This window comes from Hippocampus comes, unplaced genomic scaffold, assembly GCF_001891065.2.
Source record: "Hippocampus comes isolate QL1 unplaced genomic scaffold, H_comes_QL1_v1.1 scaffold283, whole genome shotgun sequence".
In the NCBI taxonomy this organism is placed as follows: domain Eukaryota; kingdom Metazoa; phylum Chordata; class Actinopteri; order Syngnathiformes; family Syngnathidae; genus Hippocampus; species Hippocampus comes.
The window spans coordinates 762,051-785,323 of NW_017806234.1; the positions used below are offsets into that span (position 1 = coordinate 762,051).

Below are 23,273 nucleotides of genomic sequence, written 5' to 3' on the forward strand. Positions count from 1 at the left end.
TGGTGGGTGTGTGGGTGTGTGTGTGTGTGTGTGTGTGTGTGTGTGTGTGTGTGGAGGGGAGCAGAGCATAACCCCCACGAAAGGAGGGCGGGGGGTATTACTGTATTACCTTTGAATGTCTCGTCCAATTCGCTCTTCCCAAACACCACTCCCAGATCATGGATGGCGCACGTGTGGAACTGCACCCTGAAGACAACATCCCTGGTGGGGTTTCTGTAGCGCTTGTGGTAACACTTGAGCTGCGGCAGGTGAGTGTAGAAAGATGTACGGGTGGCGTGAAGACAACAAAATGATCAGGCGTGATCAGAATGAGCAAGGAGGAATCCCTCACCAGGATGTCGCCTTTTAGCAGGAGGCCGGGTTCAATGGTGATGCAAATACTGGTGTTGCCATCTCCCTGCACGTTGCTGTGTAAAAACAACAGCATCTCATAAAAAACAAATGCATTCAAAGCGGCACCAAACTGACAAGTTGCCAATGATTGCGTACTATATTCCCGACGTATAGACTGGCTGCATCGCCTGGTAAATCTTTAGGAATGGACGGCAGCCTGGGAAGGACAAACAGAGAATGGACATTGATCTTCACTTTATTTCTCACTACACCAAAGTACCCGATAATAATTGTAGGGTACACACTCACCTCCTTTGGACTCAAAGTTGGGAATTCCGTGCATGATGACGTGGTGCAGGAACAGGGGCTTGTTGTTGATTTTTATGTGTCCCGACAAAAGACCATTAAAGTATCGCACATACCTAAAGAGCAAAGAATGGGTTGAACAGAGCCTACTTGGATTGATTCCTTTCCTCATTTGTTCCCAGGTGGACCGTTTACGGGAATCAGTGAACTTAATGTGCATGTATTTGTAATGTGGAAGGAAATCCCACACAACCTTCACACAGGGAAGGCAGAGTTTCTCATTTGTGACGAAGACATGTTACCTTTTATATGTCACTTTGCTTTCTGTGCCTACTTCCCCTCTAACCCAAATAAATCATTTCATTAAAAAAAAAAAAAAAAATCATCGAATGTGAGCATTTCTTTCCCCACAGTCGGATGTGCTGCTCCTGTTTCCTGAGATTATTCCACCCCGGGCCACTGTGGAACGTGCTAGGGTGAACTCTTCTGAACGGTTGGGGGTCTGGTGCATTAGTTGTTCAACATCGTTGTGAGGAAGCTGTAGGACATCACCTTGACCATGAGGAGGCCAAATGCCTTGATCCGCTGATGGAAGCCGGATGGTTTAGTTAGCTGGGATCTCATAGGTGGAAGGAAGGAAGCAAGCAAGGAAGGAAGGAAGGAAGGAAGGAAGGAAGGAAGGAAGGAAGGAAGGAAGGAAGGAGCCAAGGCTTGTGATCCAAATGTTTTAAAGTGCCCATTTTCGGGCCAAGTTTTCATCTGCCGCATTTGGGAGTTCTGGTGAAAGTTAATTTTTCATGTTGAAAGTTCTAACTTCCTTCAGATTCTGTAATGTAATATAAAATAACCTTATGACACAATATACTTACATGTTATATAATCGGTTTTAAATGTAAACTTGTACAATCACACAGCAGCAACTGAGCTCATCCCAGTTTTAATACATCGCGTTCATAATAGCAGGCGGATGAGAGCAGAGATAATTATGTCTGATGCGGGAAATAGCTGCACCGTTGAGGATGACCCATCAGATTTTCATTCTCTGTAACCTTCTTCCGATCTCCCTCCTCTTAAATTCTGTGATTCCGCAACATGCTTGATGACATCATCTCCAGTCATCACAGAGGCGGAAAACAGATTTGGCTATTCACCACACTCTCTTGGGACCTCTCTTGGCATGAGTGGAATCCCTCAAACAAGCACAGTAGATGCCATGACATTTTCACACAATTATCCCAATTCAAACTAAATTGCAGATGAGAAAAACGCTTTTCCTGTGTACAGGAATGGACCACATTTGGACCAATCTTGGAAAATTAGGTGGTTTGGAAACATGGAGTGTATACTTTGTACTGCGTGACACGCATACATTTCCAAACAGGGAGCGAGGGAACAACAAACCTTCTCTGCGAGGGCTGGCCCATAGGAAGCGCTTTGTCCTCATAGAAACGCCTCATGGCGAACCTGTCCAACGCCTGGTCAGCGCTGTAAATGTAGATGAACAGTGGCATTACGGGAATCTTTTGAAGAATCTTCCGACAGAGTTTCAAAGTATCTCCAAAGTTCTAACAACATCTGCCTGCATTAAAGAATGATGACTCTCCCCGAGCTGCTCGTTCTCAGAACCAGAACAATAAACCAGCCGGGATGACTTGTTTTGCCACATTCATCACACAGCGGACTCTCACACACCTCAAGGCTTCCGAGACCGGGCGATCAAAGTTGAAGAAGAAAAGCGGAATTCAACAACACCGGCAATCTTGAAGTAGTGAATTCCGAGAATGTGTTCGCTACCTTGCCGATATGTTGCTGTAGTGCATGTAGGCTGCCACCACCACCCCCGTCCGACCTCGGTTTCCCTGTAACACCAGAGAGGCCATAGTGTCATGCACGTAATGTACAAGTTCATTGATTTGTGTTGTCTGTACGGGTTTACTTTGTTGTGAAGCACCACGACATTGTGCTGGTCGCCGTTGAGCCACGTGTCGATGGCCTTGCACATGCTGCAGATTTTGTCCAGCGGTGGCGCGTGGTGGTCTGGCCAGCCGAACTCCAGCACCTGCACAAGCCAAGCGAGTAAGAACCTTCTCACGTCATGTTTTCCTGCATCGTACCCGTTTTTACCTTGGGGTTTAATGCGGCTAGGTCGTTCCTCAACTCACTCAGGTTGAGCACCTAACATTCGGAAGACCAAATAGAAATGCATCAAAGCCCACATAAAGAGTGTTGGATTAATCCCAGGGCCATTCCTCACCAGGTAGTGGTCACCGTGTTTGGAGCGCAGCATGGCCGCCACCTCCTTGAGGTGGGCGATGTAGCTGCGCTCCTCGGCAGTGGCAGGAAAAGAGAAGGAGATGATCCTCTCTGTGATGTAGACCAGGTCCACTTCATAGCTCTCCTCCATGTCCTGGACCATACTCTGACTCCTGGTGTGGGCAAGCACGAAGCAGGTTACGCATTACAGTATTTTCTCTTGCTTTATCGTGTTATCAGAGCAGAGATTGTAATTATTGCGACCTATGCACACATCAGAGAAAAGGGGTTCATTTTCCACAAATTCAATGGGTAACAAAGGAGAAGTCGTCCATGTTCAGTCCAAGTTTGTTTGTTTGTGTGTATGCGGCATGACCGCGGTAGATCTTACCGTGACTGCTTTCGCTTTATTTCGGCACTCTTGCAGGACCTGGCTGACCCCTGAAGGGAGGAAGGGCAAATAAATCATAAGCAAATGCATGTTTCTGAATGGTACTTTACTGCCGATTCAGATATTTGACAGAATCACACCGTGGACAGGATTAATATGACTCCTCTTTTTGGAAGCGAGTAAGGTGGGGATGTGTCGAAGATGGCAGCACGCAAGACAACAATATGAAACAATTTTGCAGCACAGAGTGTGTGGTGCCCACAGGCCACAGCTGGAACTAGCCTTGAGAGCCAAAAGGGGACGCCTCCTCTTCAGTGCTCTGACAAGCACCAGATGTGGGGCAGGCCTCAGACACTGTTAAATGAGGGCTCAGCACATAACATCACAACAGTCGGTGGTCTTGTAGCAACATGTATGGAAGCTGTTAGAACTGCAGGAGGGATCAACCTCCAATGATCATGTGTCCCAATACTTGAGTCTATATAACGTACATAACAGTGGAGCTCAGAGCTCGGATATGCTTATAATAATCTTGGGAATTCCAAAGGGCTTTATAAACCCTTTTCATAATATTACGGTAGGCGCCAGTGGTAGAAAATTGACTTCCACTGACTTGAACTGAAATCAATGACAAAAACTTTACGATGCACAGTAAGATATACCATAAAAGGTTGAGGTATCTTTCAATTTCCTTGAGAAAAAAAATCGAAATCAAAACTAATCCAGCATGACTTACGGATAAGGAAAATAAATCGAGTGCAAGTCGCAAGATCACAAGACTTTTCAGAGGCTGAGTAGCCACTCCAAAAGGAACTGACTCGGAACTAAACCAAACCAAACCAAATCAGTGAATTTGTGGAAGACATGGTTGGGTTGTCTTGAAGACAGTGAGCAAATATTAATGGCTAGCTGGTCACCTCTATTGCATATTATCTATTTCCCCCTCAAAAAAAAACCCTTCTGTTCCATTAATCCAAGCAACAGAAAAGTTCCTCCCTGATCATGTTCACCACATTCGAATCAAATTAGCTGTCTTTACTGTTTGTTGTATATGTTAATTTGCTCCATGTACAGCACTTTGTATGCAGCGATGGCTGTTTGAAAGTGCTCTATAAATACAGTTGAGTTGAGTTGAGTCTAAAATATAACTGAAGGCTGAAGCAATTGACTTGATGCAACATCTTTATACTGACACGTCACATATTCAAAAGTACGGTAGCAGAAGGTTACGGACGTGTGTTTGACGTCATTCTAAATGAAAGTGAGAGTGAAATCTGCTCTCCAATGTGGGCGGGGCCTACCTTGTTGACCAGGTGACCTGTGCTCCACCTCCAAGTTAAACGCAGGAAGGGAAAATGCCTCTGAAAAGAGCCGCCGAGAGGCATGGCCGATCAGGCTGCCAGATGCTTTTTGTTTGGAATATCAAAATAAGTGAGAAAACTTAAAAAGTTTGGCAGGATATGACTATGTCCGGTGAGGCTGCATTGCCCTCCACACGGGTTCCCATGGTGGACAAAGATGCTGCATGATGCTGCTTCTGCCAACGGGAGATGTTTTTCCAACATACTTTGCCTCCTTTGCAGCGGCTCCTCCCTCTGTCTCATTATCTCTGCTTATTCCCAACTCCCCCACAACAGTTTCTCCCTTCTTCCCAAGCCGAGTGCTGTTGTGCACTTCCTTCGTACTGTAAACATGAGATGCTAACTGTAATTACCCTTCACAATGAAGTTCCTGAGCTTAAAATAGTTGCAACCGGCTTGCATTATCCTGCAGCTGTGGTTGAAATGAGACTAAAATTGTTTCGTCGTGCATGAGCCCGTTGTTCATTCCACCAATTTACAGCACGTTACACTAGGTTGTCCCCGGAGACAGAAATTGATTTTAAAAATCCCGACAGAGCACTTCCTTGACCCAGACACCCGTGCACGATCTCAATTACGTTCAGTTTTCGTGGCTATGTTTTATATGGAGGTTTTCAATGGGAAAGGGGGAACAAAAAAAAATATCACGCCTTCATCTCTTCGTCCAAAAGAATTGCACTGTACTTTTAAATATCAACTCATCATTTTCAACTCCTTGCCAACTGTGAAAATCACAATAGAGACAATTATAAGTGTCATTTCTGCCATTTTTAGTGCAAGTATGTCAATTAGCGATGCCATATTTCCCCCCTGATTTGTTGCCAAAAATATTCACTGTTACAGTTTAGTGTGAAGCATTCAGTCCACGGATAACAGAAAGACCGAACAACAAACAAGCCTACGTTTCAGTTCATTTCATTTCAGATTGTGCAGTGTACATAAAGAAAAGCTAAAAGAGGGATTTTGAGCCTTTCTTAACACACAACTATTACACTGAACACAACTTTAGGTCAGGTAAACGTTCCTTGTATCGGTCCGGAACCTATTACGTGTCACCCCGTGTCTTTATTTTTCACACCAGTTTGCGTGACCGTCAATCAAATGATATTTAACACTGCAGATGTGGACTGTGAAAGTGTGACCTTTGAAAGCATGTGTGGAGCCAGAAAAGATATGCTACTTACCGGAGTATCTACGTGCTTTAAGGGCAGCTGAGGAGTGGGAGGCTGTGGAGACAAACCAGACAGCCGACTGATTAGTCACAAAATTCCAAATGTTGCCACGCTAGTTATTTGGAAGAGAATTATTTACACATAAGTACATGTGGTAGGGGGGGGGGGGGGAAAACAAAGTGGGTTGGGTGACAAAGAGATGAACTACAGCTACTGTACGGACAAAACATAAGCACGTAGCCATCTCTCCCCACATGTATCCAGGAAAAATAGTTCAGCAATGTGTTTAGTTCAGCTCTATAAACAAAACTTGGGACTGTTTATAAGCTGCATTGGTCATTTTAAAGGGCCCGCATCCAAAGTAAATAAGTGCAAAAAAGTGACTGCTAGGAATGTTCCTAATTTGTTCAGCTCTTCAAATAGGCGAAGGCATCCAGCAAGCAGCATCAAATTCTTGACGCGGTCCTCAGTGCGACACAAAACGAGTCTTGCAAAAGATATAGAGTGCAGGTGTCAAATTCATGGGCCAAAAGCCAGATTCGGTCCACCACATGTTCTTATGCGTTTGGCCCTCAGAAGCAAATCATGTCCTCCAACTTCATTCTTCTTTTCAATTTTAAATTGGCTTTACTTTAAATACCAGTGGGAAATTTGAAGCATTTTTACATCATCGAGCCCCTTTTCATAACAGATTTAAATTATTCATTTAATAGTTGAGCAAAAATGATCTTCCTTGACTTCTGATTTAACCTTTTCACGCACCCTGTATCCTAATAACATGGTAAACTGTCCACTGTAGTAACCGCTGTCCCTGAAAGGGTTACAATGTAGCTATCCATCAAATTGTTGTGTAAAAGTTCTAAAATGATGATGTCACAATGTCGCCCTGAGAGCAAGGGAAGGAAGCTTTATTGAGATAAGTTATGTGCTTCACATAAAAGTACATTTCCAAACAAAAGAGGTAAAGATATCTAAAAGCAAAGCAAAGAAATAAAAAGTACAATTACTACAGTGAGACCGCATACAATGTGGCCTGCGACAAATCTGAGTTTGACACCCCTGCTTTAGAGCCTGACCTGTGACCCTCCTGCAGCAGCTCGCTGTGTTTGTGGGTGGCTTTGCCCACAATTCCAGGAAGGATCATGAAATTGGAAAAAGGCATTTGAGCGGGTGGAAGGGATCAAGCAGTAAAGGTGTCTGTGGCACATTCAGGTGCGACGCATTGTACTCACAAGCTCATAGTTGGTGCTCGTTTGACACGCCGTGGTGACCTGTAAGAGCAGAGAGAATGTGTGAAGGACTGTGATTCTGTTTTCTTCCATGAAACCGCCTGACTCTGCAGATAATAACAAGCAAGGAGATCCTGTGATCATCACAGTGCTTCAGAACTAGAGCGGCTTTTCATAATGTTTTCTGATGTTGCATCTTTAAATAGTAGGAAAGCCCCCACCGGGTCCTCCAAGTATCCATGACAAGAACAACGGCTCCAAATACTCTGTATGAGCATCTCACAGCCACACATCACTGATTCGGATCCAACAAGAGAAGGAACTTTACACATAAACATGAGCTGCTGCATGTTTGCGCGCAGTGAGCGGGACGCAGGCTATCAGTGGCCAGCAGGCTCCAGTGGGAAGGAAGCCACCATAATTAGTTTGCACAGTGAGAACAAAAGCCCGGTTGGCATTTGCTATCATGGAGTATTTCAAAACACAGGAACTGGAGCGGTACTGTTGATATGTCACGTGATGGCAGACCTGGCAAACATCGCTGATCAAAGTCACCATTTTGCTTTCATGCCAACGGGCACTCTTTTTCACTTCCCGCGACCTCGCTTGACATTAACACAACTGGCTTGGCGCACAGTAGCTGTATCATTAGAGCATGTCATTTCATTTGCAGCAGTAATGTATGACACATTGCGGGGGTTCTCAACTCGGGTTACGCAAAGATTCACATTTTCCCGCAATCATTAAGTCGCAAGCCACTTTTATAGACATAAAATCAAGTGAATGTATTCATGCATCCATTATCCAAACCACTTATCCTCACGAGGGTCACGGGTTTGCAGGAGCTTATCCCAGCTGTCTTCAGGCAGCAGGCGAGGTACACCCTACCCTGAACTGATTGCCAGCCGGTCGCAGGCAATTGAATTTATTTTGCAATAAATGCCTTTGAAAAACATCTCAACTGTTCAAACAGTTGTGCATTACAGAGCATTGTTAAGGAACAAAGACATCCCTGAAATACCGTTGAATATCACAGCCCAAAATGAGAACATTCTATGTCAAATATCATGTTACCTTTCTAAATTGCTGCCCACGAAACACTGACGACAGTTCTGTGACCCGACAGGATGTTTGTCGTTTTGAAGGTCAAGCAGCATCAGAGATGTGGATAATGAGACTCGAGAGAAGTGTGACGACAGACCTTCACTGTTAACATTTCTGACTGCGTCTACCCTGACTATATCCTTATAAGGCGGCTGATGTGGGAAGCTAATACAGTCTTCATGTGGTATTCGCCTGCTGAGTCACATAAGAGCACAGGAATATCTTGGAGGTCCGACCATGCGCCACGACATTCTGGTTGTTAGAATAAACAAAATAAAAAAAAGCCTCAGCCAGTTTGGTCCTTTCTTACCGAAATGAAGCATGCATCCGAGTGTCTATGGTGAGCTTCCTTTCCAGCCTCTCTTTGCTCCTTCAGAGCAAACCCACGGGCAAAGAACAATTCAAATAATCCAGAATGGAGACAAATGAACTCGAAAAGGGTTCAGCCATGATGAAACACAGAGTTTAAAATCGCATCACATCACAAGGGGCTTCTGGGAAGCCAGTGACCTCTAGCACAACTCATAAGAGATGATTCTTTTCCTCAGGTCTGCTCCTCTTTTCTTTATTCTCTCTTCTCAATAGTTAACAAGGAAAACGTTGCCAGGTGGTGGGCACCTTGGCGGTTCGATCTACGGCTACAAAAAGCTGGCTCGAGGCATGTGGAATGTCACCATTTGGGGAGGGAAGAAGCCGGAGCATATTCCGGTGAGTTTGACGTAGAAGCTCTTGCGCAGAACGCTGACCGTAATCCCATCGAACACCTTTTGGGATGAACTACAACAGAAAGCATGAGCAGGCCCTCAAGCCCAACAGCTATACCTCACATATGCTGCAATATTTGTGTCGCCTTTATTAGGGCCGGACCAATTCATTGTTTGTTTGTTTATTGTTTATTGAACATATAAATATATATAGTAATAAAATGACAGAAAGTCAGTAAAATTGTAAAAAAAAGGAAACGAAAACAGTCATCATACAGCACAATTATATGTTCAAAGGAGTAGGAAGAAGTAAAAAAAAATTATCTAGTCCTACCCCTTGTTATGTATTAATATACAGTATAAATAGATCACATTTTATATTAATCAGAAAAGGAAAAAGTCTGCAAATAAACAAATGCTTTTACCCTTATATGTGCTCTACTTATCTATTTTTACAACTTTTGGTTTGTATAGGGACTATATACATACACACCCGAGCACATTTACATGTCGATTTTCTCTTGTCCGATATTCGCTTGTGGCTGCCCAGTGGTCGACTGGTTGGCATGTCGGCCTCACAGTGCAGAGGTGCAGGCTTCGATTCCGGCTCCGGCCTTCCTGTGTGGAGTCTGCATGTTCCCCCCATGCCTGCGTGGGTTTTCTCCGGGTACTCCGGTTTCCTCCCACATTCCAAAAACATGCGTGGCACATTAATGGAACACTCTAAATTATCCCTAGGTGTGAGTGGGAGCGTGAATGGTTGTTCGTCTATGTGTGCCCTGCAATTAGCTGGCAACCGGTTCAGGGTGTCCCCCGCCTACTGCCCCAAGACAGCTGGGATAGGCTCCAGTACGCTCCGGGACCCTTGTGAGGAGAAGCGGATCAGATAATGGATGGATGGATGGATATTGGCTGTTTCGGCAAAAGTCTTAATTTTTTTTTTTTTTTTTTTTGCCCATTATTTGTGTATTTTTAGTTTATATGTTTTTTACACATTAAAAGAACACATTACAACATAAGTCAATACATTCCCACATTCTTCCCCTGTATAAAAAAACAAAAAGAAAAAAAGAAGAAAAACAATCAGCCAAAGTTAAACAAATAATAAAGGACAAAGTAAGGTAAATCCGTCAAATGTTCTGCCTGTGATTCGGATTTTTAATGTTTTAAGAGACCAAAAATAGTCTATTTATTAATTATATATTTTTAAAAATTAATCTGATGATTAAGCAGTTTTTTTGGGGGCTTTTTTTGAAATATCTGAATGAGCCTAAAAAAAGTCCATATCAGTCAGGCCCTACTCTATACCGTGTATATATCATCTAATTGACGTAGAAGTGCATTGGCTCCAGTGGAGCAACCACACTCACAATTCCAGTGGCTATCCTGCTGATCTAGCGCCACATTGATGGCTGCTTGCCTGTGAAATTGAATCCCACGCTCACCAAGCAATGGCCAAATAAGGACCGAAGCTAAAAAAAAAAAAACAACCTCTGGATGGATTTAAACATGCTGGCTCTCTGTTTTCCTTTGGAAAGGGAAGAAATCCACAAAGTGCCATAACAGTGGAGAGAGTGCCTGTTCATCTCTGATTTGACATTTTGAAATGAGGGTGGAATGATGCTGCACATGCTATAGGACAATTCCCCTAAAACACAGGCAATAGGTTTGCGTTGGGAGCTATGTGGAAATAACTTCCTGGCACATAATCTGATGGATGCATAAATGTCATCACATTATTTCCGTCTCTCCTCAGGAAAGCTGATGCGAAATGTTCTGTTTTAACTCCTGACATCAACTGTGATTTCAGCAAGATATAACACATCGGCTGCCTAGAGCACAGCATACTCATATATTTAGGATGAGCTATCCCCCCAACCGCCGCAGTTGCGTGATGGCTTTGTGGTCAAAAAGGAACTTCATAAAATGACGGACAAGATGCTGAGAACCCGGGTTGAGAGAGAAAGTAACTGTTGGATCACAATCAGGCTACAGTGGGCGGCAAGTTGGGCCAATCATGACTGCTGCTACAAAATACACCTTTAAATAAGGAACTGATGATGATCATATGTGCAATTGCAGCACACTTTGGACACAGAAAACCTGGTCGGAAATGCTGCAGTAGGATTTAACACCATGATTGCTTGTTCTAAACATTGTTTATTCTTTCACTTATGGGGGAAATCTGCATGCAATTTGTTGATGTTCATAAATAATCACGATGTTGCTATTGGACAGTAATCACTTGTAGGCTTGTAATGGCCTTCGAAGAGCACAGTGAAGTCAGAATAAAGATATGCATTGTGATGGAATGCAAGCCCACAAGGCTCTATAAACACATTTCTTGCAAGAGTGGAGCTGCCTTCGTACGCAGCTGCCTCATGTGTGCTTTTACAGTGAAAACACTTTATTCAACACTCTTTCATGGGTCAAGCTGGTTTCGCATTGTCGAAGGGACCGTGTGGATCCATGATTCGTACTGAGTTTCCCACATTTCCTTTGGGGTCGTTCTCGAATGGGTAAACATGTAACCTTCCCTGAGGGGAACCCAGTTCTATAAGAAGAGACAAACAGCTGCTCTATTAACATCGGTCTTCGCCTTACGACGCTCAAGGGACGCATGACTAGCGCTCTTGTTATGGGAAAGGTGAGAAAAAGGTGAAATGTTTTCCTCTCGAGATTCACAAGCAAATTAAGAATATTGGCAGGCTGTGCCATACCCAACGGCGGTACAATAAAACTGAATTCCTACGTTTTGTTAGGAAGGAAAGGGGACATGCAAGCCCCCTGACCTCCCAGCCACTCAAATTTAGCTGCTGTTGAAGGTCTGAGAAGAGTGATTGGCAACATCAGTTTTCTCAGAAGTGAAGGGGGTCAGAGTGTGAAAAACTGCATGAACTATATAAAGCTTCATTTTATCTCGTGCAGGTTTACAATTGTTATACATACACTTCAACTACACTTTTAAGGAGGTTTCCAAGAATCAAATTCCTTCTAAGCCATGATGGAACTTCAATATCAACATTAAAAAAAACAAAAAAGCAAAACACGCATACCAGTTAAAATGTCTTCAAGTTTCTCTCAACACAAAATTGCCATTTCTGTGAGCATGCAATTGGTGAACGTACCCTAAAACAACTCTTACCTGTACGCTGGAGCTCATTCCTCTCTCCTGTTCTGCCTGCTTTCTAACTTTGCATTTCCACTGGCTGCACAACACCTACCAGCCTCACCCCCTTCTCAGAGGACGGAGGCAAAAGAAGGAGCGCCAAATACAGACACTTTTGACCACCTCCTCAGTCAAAAGCCTCCCCCGCCCCCCTCACTCCAAACACCAGCCGTAATCCCGGACACGTGCCAGAGAGCTACTGAAGTCGACTGTGTTCATCCACTGGACTGAACCAGGAAGCACTTTTTGTGCTGCTGGCCCAGACTCCTCTATCAGCTGCCAAGTAGAATCCAAACACACTATATAAGGCCAAGAAAGCAGTTTGGGGCTGCTCGGTGCCCAAAGCAAGACAATAACTGTATCCCTCCCTCTCTGAGCCCTGTCTGTCTAATTCCCCTGTCCGCAATCCCTCTGTCCGCACTTTCTTTCAAAGAGAATACTGTAATTAGCATTGCATTAGCAACGCCGTAAAACTGCGTGGGGGGGGAAAAACAGAATCAAGCTATCGTGGCCTGGTGAGCAAGTGGCAAAGCTGGAGGTTTAAATCCGGGATCCGGCCCTCCTGTATGCAATGAATCTTGACTTCCTCCCACACTCCGAAAATATGCTTCTCATCAGAAGGTAAGCAGTATAAAAAGTGGAGGATGGAGGGATGTATGGAATCAACATACAGTGGCCGCAACATGTTTCTGTGACAATACACACATATATATATTTAGGCAATTGAATTGCCACAACCGAGCAAACGACAACATGTTAACAAGGCCTGATGGAGAGTTGTGCACCATGCAGCTACTCTCTGACAAACTCCACAGCGATGATCCATCCTACAGCTGGCATGCAGTGGACTTTCACACATGTGCTGATATGAATTCAAACCTCAAGGTGCTCCGAACAGGAGATGCTCGTGTTGATGCGCACGTCACTTTTAGCCCATTGCACATGAAAGAGGAGTTATCTGCCAATAATGTCAGTGGCACAAAAGAGCTGATGGAAATTCCAATGTTTTTTGCTTTGTTTTTTTCCTGGCTATAAAATGAGGCAACATCGGCATTCCCTCACTCAATGCATGCAATGTAAAACAACATGACATCATAATGATAATTTGATTCAACTGAACATCATGCAAAATGTTTAAAAAAAAAAACTACTACTAAAAGTCATTGAAACTGTATCAATATCAGAATCAGAATCAGAATCATCTTTATTGGCCAAGTATGTAGAACACACAAGGAATTTGTCTCCGGTATAACACGCTGCATTAGTATCATCATAAACAAGGACATTATTGCATTAAAATGACACACCCTACCTCATTTAATATCATGAACTGCATGAGCTTCAGTCGTTCCCATTTTTATTCACATACAGTATAAATCAGGACCTGATTTCGCAAACCCGTGCTTGCTTCCATCTGTTTTGTGTATTTAGGACTCTGTGAACAAACTTCTCTTTAGGGTGAAGTACAATTCTAGCAGCAGCACTGTGTGACATGCCTTCACACACAAAAAAAAAACAAAAAAAAACAACATGTACCGGTAAGTAGTATTTTAAGTAACAAAACCTCAGAGGTACAGTTATGCTCTCTAACCCTGCTTTTTAGGAATATTCAGACATCCCTCCTTGAAATCCTCATGGGCAAATCTCTCCTCTGAATCTTCCAAGCTGCGGAAAACCAATGCAGCAAAAATCCAGGACACACGTGCAAGATGGAAAAAAAAAAAAACAACAACAAGAACAGGGAGTGATATTGACTTTTTGCATCAAGAGTGATACAAAATTGCCGCAAGACTGAATTTGCTTGTTGCTGTGGACATATTTAATATTATGCGTGCCACATGCTGGCAACATCAAACCTTCTTGACACTCTCATCCAAATCATTATAGGCCCCATTAAAGCGTCATAAACAGCATAAAATGTACGAACACCTGCATTAAAGCATTCAAGCAATTGCGTGTGTGGTTAATGATGTCAACAATGGGATGCTAAAGCCTTGAATAAACATAAAAAATAAAATCAATGCGACTGCTGACACATTTACTCTTACAAGGCTGTAGATAAAAGCACAGTTTCCACACGTTTGAGGAATTAAATGATGTTCTCCTTCAAAAGATTTCACGTTCAACGCCAGTCACCAAAACGAGTTTTCCTGGTTTGAGGTGTGTGTGTGTGTGTGTGTGTGTGTGTGTGTGTGTGTGTGTGTGTGTGTGTGTGTGTTTTTAATGCTCCCGCAGACACATTTGAGCCAAAAGAAAAGCAATGAGAACGTCTCGGGTGAGAACTCGGACGACAATTTTCAACATCACTTCCAACCAACAAAAAAACCACTAAGAACAGCCTTGTTCGGCTCTGCCCGCCAAGCCATCATTCTATCATCCCCTTTTCATTTTTCTCTGTTTTCCATTGCGCACTGTGACCATGTGATGACATTAAAGGGCTGAAGTGAGGAAACAGACAGACGGACAGACGGAGCCGAGCGGGCCTGCTGGAGGAAACGGTTTCTATTTGCCAGCTATGAAGGGCAATGAACACATCACTTCCCATCACTGTATTTGTCTTGCACGCATACAGCAGAGTATAAAGTGAAAATCACTCTGGGGTTATGAATTTTACAAGTTAGAATACCTACAGGCCGTGTATTTTTATTTGTGGTGTCATACATGCTCCGTTAGAGCATCAATAACATAAAGACAAATGTCATCTTTGACCCATTATGTTACAGGGCATTGTACTGTGCCTGCAGCCTGAGTGTACCTGTCAGGTCGAGGGGCCGTTGGGGATATAATTCAAGATGCACTCTCACGCACCACTGAAATGCTCTCATACATGACTGAAACACACAAGTTGAATTGCCTTGACAGATTATATTGAAATACGATAGCTTAATATACCAAATGTACTAATTTTTTGGAAATGCACTCATGCATTTGCAGAAATCTCAGCTGCATATATATGACAAACTCCCCCCCCCCCCCCCCAAAAAAAACGGGGGGGGGGGGGGTTGTTCAACTCATTCCACAAATTCCTCAATTCACATGGTGCCTTGATTTTTTGGGGGGATTAGAACAGAAAACAAAACTACATTTGTCCTAACTTTCTGTTCATCTCTCGTTTGCTCATTTAGATTTGTCTTCAGACCTGTTCCTTGTGTCAACCAATCAGCTTCCTCCAGCCAATCATGTCTTGTCTAGGTGTACCTCATTGTCTTGTCAATTTGCCTATATGAGGTTCCCTGCTTTTCCTCACTCTGCGTCAGCTCAGTGTAGTGTCCAATCATGTTTTGTTTCCTTGTGTTTCTTTCAAATATGATTTTATTTTTTGGGAGGGGGAGGAATGTGTGAATTTAGTACTTTGATTTCTTCATGGTTCTTGTTTTCTTTTTTTCTTAATATTGTAAATACTTTCGGGAGATCACCCCTGTCTCCTGCTTCCTCACAACTCCATACTCCACCACACAAACTTGCATGTCTGACAGTTTCAGTATTGTGAGTCAGAGGTCATCCTGGATTACGCCTCCCATAGTTAGGTGTGCACTATAGAGCTGATGCTTGAGGCCAAACGTAAAACAGAGTAAAGTTTCACACAACACACCACCAGTCAGTGGTGAATGTCTTACCTTCACTTCACATTTTTTATGGCAGGACAGCTGACAAGCTGCAACAAGAAAAACAAGTACAGTTTGTTACATATACAGTACAGTGCAAGAAAACACATGCACACACTGTCATGCTTTCTGTCCAGCTCTCTGACTGAGCAGTGAGCTGGAAAGGAAACTGCATCAAGGTCAATCTCCTTCCTTGTACGGTACATGTTTAAGTGTGGTACTGCCCCCAAGTGGCTACTTTTGCACATGACAACCCATTATAGAACATGACAACGGAATTCATTTATTTTAGGGGTGTCCAAACTTTTTCTTCCAAAGGGCAAAATACAGAGAAATTGAGAAATGCGAGTGATTTTCAAATTCTTCACCTTTAATATATGTCATAAGATAAACACGATTAATTTAATACAGAGAAAAAAATATATTTCTCTCTAAAACAGCTCAGTAATGAAGCACAAAGTAAAAGATTCTTTGGGATGTTTGTGTGGCCAAGTACAAAAAACATCAACTAATTTGCCAACATTTTTGGTGTATTAGATAATTAAGTGTAAATTGATCCTCAGTTGGCGGCTCGGTAGTCCAGTGGTTAGCACGTCGACTTCGCAGTGCAGGGGTGCCGGGTTCGAATCCAGCTCCGGCCTCCCTGTGTGGAGTTTGCATGTTCTCCCCGGGCCTGCGTGGGTTTTCTCCGGGTACTCCGGTTTCCTCCCACATTCCAAAAACATGCATGGTAGGCTGATTGAACACTCTAAATTGTCCCTAGGTGTGAATGTGAGCGTGGATGGTTGTTCGTCTCTGTGTGCCCTGCGATTGGCTGGCAGCCAATTCAGGGTGTCCCCCGCCTACTGCCCGAAGACGGCTGGGATAGGCTCCAGCACCCCCCGCGACCCTAGTGAGGATCAAGCGGTTCGGAAAATGAATGAATGAATGAATGATCCTCAGTTCAATAGATCAAAACAATGAGGATGTAGCCACATAGTTTTTCACTGGCTTGACCTCTCCATCATATCATATCATGCTATCAGCACATGGCTCCAGTAGGGGAAAGTACACCCATCGTTGTCACTCAATTCAGAAGAGTAAAGCAAAAACATAAAAATAAAGTCATGTATTTTGAATGCTTTGAAATGGCACAACAGTAACATCAGAATTAAAACAAAACAAAACAAAACAAAAAAACATGTACATAAGCAATCACTGCCTTTGCTCGGGAGAGAGAGAGAGCGAGAGAGAGAGTGCGAGAGAGCGAGAGAGAGAGAGAGAGAGAGAGAGTGCGAGAGAGCGAGAGAGAGAGAGAGAGAGAGTGCGAGAGAGCGAGAGAGAGAGAGAGAGAGAGAGAGAGAGAGAGAGATTATTTTATTTTGTGTAACCGCTCGAATAATTAAAGTTGAGTAAATTCAATGCACCATTTTTTTCAGTGTAGCAACCAATTGCCATATTCACGCAAGGACCATTTGCTGCCCAAAAAAACGTAGTGCATGGAACAAAAGAGGGATGATGGCAATTTTCATGCACTCTCCCTCACATTTCCCCATTTTCTCTGCCTGTTGTGCCCTTCTCCACCACCCCACTTTCCCTCTTATCTAGGCTAATTCAGCAGCAGCTGCAGTAGCCGTGCTAATTTTAACAGCAAATCCTTAGCCAAAGCCCCAAACCGGCCTGATCTCCTAAAGCTGGGGCTTTGCGTTTTTCATCTTGACTTCGCCTGCAGTTAGTACAGAAATTTGCCCTGCAACCACAAAAGAATAGACGTATGGTTGCCCCCCCCCCCCCAAAAAAAAAAAGCAGAAACCACCCCACGCTTCATGTGCTTTATCATAACACGACAAACACCGGGATGGACTTGCAAGGGTTTCTTGAACATCATCAGCCCGCATTCAGTGAGGCATGGTAATGTTTCTGGCAGGCGTGATGGCAATTTGCTGAACTAAACGGACAAAGTAGGTCGTCGGCAGCCGCAGCCATTCCCAGTGCAGTGAAAAAGGCAAGGGAAAGGTTGCCAGAAGGTACACCTTCGATTGGTTGTCTGGAAGGATGTGAGAACAGCTCTATCCGGAGTCATAAAATACAAGCAGGATTTAAGCAAATAACCCATCAGTGTGGGAGAAGTCCCGCTATTGTGAATGGCACTCACCTTTGCAGACGAGACCCTCCTTTGTGATGGCCTGCTTGCATATATCACAGCTCTTGGCCTTCTTGAATGGCTTCAGCTTAAAGGAGTGTGTGTGGACCCCCTCCAGCTCGTCGGGCTGAGTGGAAGTAGAAAAAAGGAAATTATCATCACACACACGTGGTCACCTCAACATTTGTCCAATGTCATCTTAACATGAGGATGCTTGCCTCGCTGTGTGTTGCTTTCAATGCATCCAACTCCCAATGCCATTAAAACACACACGCACACACACACACACACACACACACACACACACACACACAAGCGCAACTACCAGCACAGAATGTTTTCACTTTGAACATGTCTAATTTAATGACTAATCAATGATAAAAGTAAAGAAACAATCTGACACAGGCAAAATACCGCATCATTTTGACACACACGCAAACAAAATCATTGGTGCCAATTTGTTCAAGTAAGAAAACCCCACATGCATTGGCCCAAATCTTGAAACTGACAAAAGTGATACAAATTAAAAGTATACTGAAACGTTGAATGAATTCATAACAGACACTGCTTTATTTTTAGGTCCAAAAGAATTATTTTAAAAAATATATTAATATGGCCTGTACAGCTGTGTTTTCAGACCCAGATATGAAGCGCACAACCCCTGGCACAAATTATGGAACAACAAAGTACTCGTGGTGTGTTGAAGTGTTCTTTTGTTGTTTTCCTGATTTGAGATTTTTTTTTCTCAGAATTGGGTGATTTCGCTTTTTTTTTTCCTTCTGCTCGGTCTTGACAAGTAACTGTTACACCACATTTTATTTTCTCAATCTCTTTTAGTGTTTCTTAAAGCCTGAGACTTGCCATATGAAAGGACTTTTGTTTTGTTTTTTTGTCACATTTGTGATCTGCTTCCATGCTACAAAATTAAACAATTGAATGAACATCCTCCGAGACTGGTGATTCCATCCTTCTTGCCAGGGGTTGTTCCATGAATTGAGCTCTCTACCTACTGTGAATGTGATGTTCTGACTGTGCAAGCAATAAATTAATAAAAGTATAAACATAAAAATAAAAGTAGAAAATGGAATGCAGCTCAATGCAATCGAGCTAAATTACTGTTTCTTCTTCATATACTCAGGTAAAAGTAAAAAGTATGTTGCATCAAAACTACTCACAAGTACAATTTACAAGTTCCTTGAAGAAATGTCGCAGACTAAATGTCGTACATTAATGCATGTCTAGTTATGGGTATCATCATTTTAACATGTTAAAATCTGAAACTGAACAAAAAGACCTTGATCATGAACAAGAGAAACATAAGTTCGTAAATAAAAAAAAAATTAAAAAAAAGAGTTTGACTGAAATTACCCATCCATTAAAAATATATCTACGTTTACATTCAGGAATGCGTCCGGTACAAATCCATTTTAAAAAAAGACAATAGTTCAAGTGTTTTACTGCAGTCGTGCGTGCGTGCGTGCGTGCGTGCGTGCGCGTGTGCCTTTCCCATTAGAGAGACGCCAAGCAAAAATTCTCCTGGACGTAATGTTTTTCCTCTCCTGAGCTGTCATGTTCCCATCATCTCCTCTCCCTGAGGCCACCTCCTCATGAGTCATAGCAGCAATGTCATTTCCTTTGTGTCTTTGTGCAGTCTGAATAAGATCGGTAGGGCGGGCTCTGCCGAACTGCAACTCTTGCTTGAAAACAACTTCTTTACACCACCTTACCTAACTGGCTTCCACGGCAACGTGTGTCGGCCAGTCAGTTGACGGGGATAGTAGACAAAGTGAGCATTTTCCAACCTTATAAATAACCGTGCAGTTGTCAAAATGACAGGATTAAAAAATAAGAATAAAAAAAATCCCCAATCTCTGTGCAGTGTTGGCTTCCCTGAAGATGCCCAAGAGAGAGAATTAAGAATTCTCATGAGAAGCAGAAAATGGATGTAATGGAGGTAAAAAGAGGGCATAAAAAAGAGAGGATGGCTCAAGGGCCGAGGACGGACAACAAGGAGAGGAGGTGTGTTTCTCCGAATCTTCGAGACAGCTCGCACAGTAAATCAAGCACTGGCGCTCCTCTCTGCTAGGTGCACTTAGCTAATGAAAAGCAGGGCAACACAACTGTACCTCAACTTCACTTTGATCACAGATGTAAGAACACAAGAAAGGCAGAGGCAGCGAGGCGGGGTGACAGACCCAAAGACCCCAGCGTGTCCTTTTGCACCCCAAGAATGCAAATTAGTGTGGGCATGTATCTGAATGGTACCAATGCATGGATGAATTCAATCAAACAGCAATAGCACCCAGCAGAGCACCGGCCTCTGACGGCTGAACAATTTGGATCGGCACCAAATGATACACTTTTCAAAAGCACCCACCTCCGGCACACCTGAATTTGATCATTAATAAACAAGCATTTTTGACTTTGACAAAGTTTTGATGGAGAAAAAAAGTCAAACTTACTCAGCGACGAATAGGGATTTATGGGCATTGATTGGGGAAAAAAAACAACTGGGAAAGCTTTCCTATTCAACTGAATATTTTAAGAATGACTTACGGTGATGTATCAATATTAATCCTGAAAGTGTGTGAAATGTGCAAAACGCTACCAAGTACATTAAAGCCTGACTTTTGCTTGTGTTGCAGTCAGTAAAGGGGCTGACGTGATTTTCCTGCAGTCCATTAACGCTTAAATAACAAATTCAATAAAGTTCAAAGTCTAATTTTCCTTTGGACAGTTACAACAAAAATCAGTAGGTTTTTTTTTTTGTTTGTTTTTTTGTTTTTTTTAAAATAGGAGCCACTATAGAGGGCTCCGTCCTTTTAGCAATTACCCACAATGCACTACCGGCGGCCATATTGGAGGACTGTTATAAACAAGCCATACACGAATAGACTTCGTGTATGGCTTGATGTACCGGATGAATTTGTACCGGACGCATCGTATGAATCCAGACGATGCTCCAAGGAATATACACGAATAGACTTCGTGTATGGCTTGTTTATAACAGCCCTCCAATATGGCCACCGGTAGTGCATTGTGGGTAATTGCTAAAAGGACGGAGCCCTCTATTCATGTAATAATAATAATAATAATAATAGATTACATTTGCAAGCGCCTTTCATAGCACTCAAGGACACTGTACAACCAAGAGCAAATAATAAAACTACAGATAAAATTTAAAATAAAAGTAAAAAGTAAAAGTAAAAGTAAAAAAGTAAAAAATAAAAATAAAAAGATTTAAGGTGGATAGGCAAGTCTGAATAGGTGGGTTTTGAGCTGGGTGATAAATATGGAAAGAGAGTCAATATTACGAATGTCAGGTGGTAGTGCGTTCCAGAGTTTGGGGGCAGAGCGACTGAAGGCTCTGCACCCCATTGTGCTGAGACGGGCAGAGGGCAGAGAAAGGTGGAGGGAGGATGAGGACCTGAGTGAGCGAGAGGGAATGGAAATTTGAAGGAGATCTGACAGGTAAGGGGGCGCAAGGTTATGGATGGCCTTGAACGTAAAGAGAAGTAATTTGAAGTTGATTCTAGATTTGACAGGAAGCCAGTGGAGCTGTCGGAGGATGGGGGTGATATGATGGAAGGAGGGGGTTCTCGTGATGATCCGGGCTGCTGAGTTCTGAACAAGTTGAAGTTTATGGAGGAATTTTTGATGGACACACAGATGTAGCACATTAATGCCATGAAACTGGAAGAATTTGGACTTATTGAAAGAAACACACAACTCAAAGGTTTGGGGACATTGATTTCAGTCCAATTTTCATTTTTGTATTTTTGCCACTGTGTTATCATATTGCATTTTTTTTCACTGCATGGACACATTGCAGCTATTATGAAATACCTCATCAGCGTATGATACAAAAACAAAGCACGTCAACATGTTGAAAACATTGAATCAGGGGTACCCAAGATTGGTCTTCGACAGCCCCTATTTTTTAGATGTTTCCCTCCTCCAATACACCTGATCATTTGGCCGAACTTGGGAACCCCTGTGTTAAATCATTCCTTAAAAAACAGGCGACCAAACGGTTGCGCCAGAATTAATGGTGAAGGTATCTGTGGTCCTGAAATTTACATCATCAACATGCGCTACTGATTGGTCGAGCAAGTAATTAAATCAGATGTGAAGTCGTACAGGAATGCTGATGAACTAGGTAGCCTCGGTAGAGGATAAAATTGGAACGAGTGCGAAACATGGCATGACTGCATTGAGCCAGGTGAGCATGAGGAAGACCAGGCTCCACAGAAACAAACATGGCCTGCAGCAGGAGAAGTCCTGCACGCCCCTCAGGATTAAGAAAGAGAGCAGTCACACCTGCTTTCAATTTCCACCAGAGTGAAATCCTGCCTGGAACAAAGAGTGCTTTTGTGAGACAGACTGGGCCAACGAGAAGCGCAAAAGCTCCCATATGCTGTGCATTCACTATTGCATGCTGTGGTGCATGTATAAATTCCCTCCAATTTCAACTAACCCCACTCCATGGGCTCCCTTTAAATCAAGATACTCCATGAAAACAAATTCATGAGCAATCTCCACATGTAAATGGTTAACCAAACGGGCCACGGCTGAAGGACGACTACTGCTGGCTCTCACGAAACTGCACTTTCAGATGTGACTCTTTTACTGAGCTGAGCTCAGCTATAATTGAGTGCTTCATTCTTGACCAATCATACATTGGTGCTGTCTGTCAGCTTTGATGAATCCAGATGATGCCCCAAGGAAGAAGTATTTGTGCTGCTCAAAACAACATTCAAAGCCATATAAAGGAAAGCGTGGACACTTTTTAACATGATCACACTACTCTGTCATTGGTTATATCCGATAAATTCATTTGGGGGCGGCACAGTGGTCGACTGGTTAGCATGTCAGCCTCACAGTGCAGAGGTGCAGGGTTCGATTCCGTCTCCGTTCTTCCTGTGTGGAGTTTGCATGTTCTCCCCGTGCCTACGCGGCTTTTCTCCGGGTACTTTGGTTTCCTCCCACATTCCCAAAACATGCATGGTAGGCTAATGGAACACTATAAATTGTCTGGGTGTGGTTGTGAGTGTGAATGTTTGTTTGTCTATGTGTGCCCTGCGATTGGCTGGCAACCAGTTCAGGGTGTCCCCGCCTACTGCCCGAAGACAGCTTGTCATGTCCCGTTTTCAACAGCAGGTGGCAGACGGTGCTTTCTGGCCGGATGCACACATGCTACCTATTTGTAATTAGACACTGGCTTTATTAGGGCTGTCTTTCGTACTCTCACTTGCCAGAGAATTGCTTGCCGTGCCACTGCTTTGCCCATTGTGTCGGTACTTTACATTTTCGCATTTCGTCGTTGCGCGCGAGTTAGAATTGGTGTTGTATTCTCGTTGTGTATTATATTGCGACAAGTTTGTTTTTTCCCCTTTGCCTTAGTGCGAGCGTTTTTCGTTATTCGGTTTTTACGTGTTTTCCTGGTACTCGTTTTTTGCCAGCGTTTTCTGTTCTCGTTTTTGCGGTGCGGTTTTTGTTAATAAATCTTATTTTCATACGGAGT

At 43.2% G+C, this 23,273-nt stretch overlaps 1 protein-coding gene across 3 annotated transcripts in view; it reads right to left on the bottom strand.

Annotated features, from left to right (window-relative positions):
• Nucleotides 1-17,893, bottom strand: part of tns1a (tensin 1a) — a 38,825-nt gene extending 20,932 nt beyond the window's left edge. Inside the window, exons 1-14 of one of the 3 annotated variants that reach the window (XM_019856565.1) lie at nt 17,762-17,893; nt 15,640-15,677; nt 7,049-7,087; nt 5,829-5,870; nt 3,284-3,333; nt 2,894-3,065; nt 2,764-2,814; nt 2,576-2,698; nt 2,434-2,498; nt 2,041-2,124; nt 643-755; nt 490-550; nt 332-407; nt 110-239 (exon numbers count right to left, since the gene is read on the bottom strand). In XM_019856565.1, the coding sequence (XP_019712124.1) occupies nt 110-239; nt 332-407; nt 490-550; nt 643-755; nt 2,041-2,124; nt 2,434-2,498; nt 2,576-2,698; nt 2,764-2,814; nt 2,894-3,055 (865 nt within the window). In that variant the 5' untranslated portion in view covers nt 3,056-3,065; nt 3,284-3,333; nt 5,829-5,870; ... (1 more) ...; nt 15,640-15,677; nt 17,762-17,893. Of the gene's footprint in view, nt 1-109; nt 240-331; nt 408-489; nt 551-642; nt 756-2,040; nt 2,125-2,433; nt 2,499-2,575; nt 2,699-2,763; nt 2,815-2,893; nt 3,066-3,283; nt 3,334-5,828; nt 5,871-7,048; nt 7,088-11,998; nt 12,213-15,639; nt 15,678-17,761 lie in introns of those variants that run through there. The other 2 variants (XM_019856563.1, XM_019856564.1) reach the window with 2 other exon arrangements.
• Between the last annotated feature and the right edge of the window lie 5,380 nt (nt 17,894-23,273).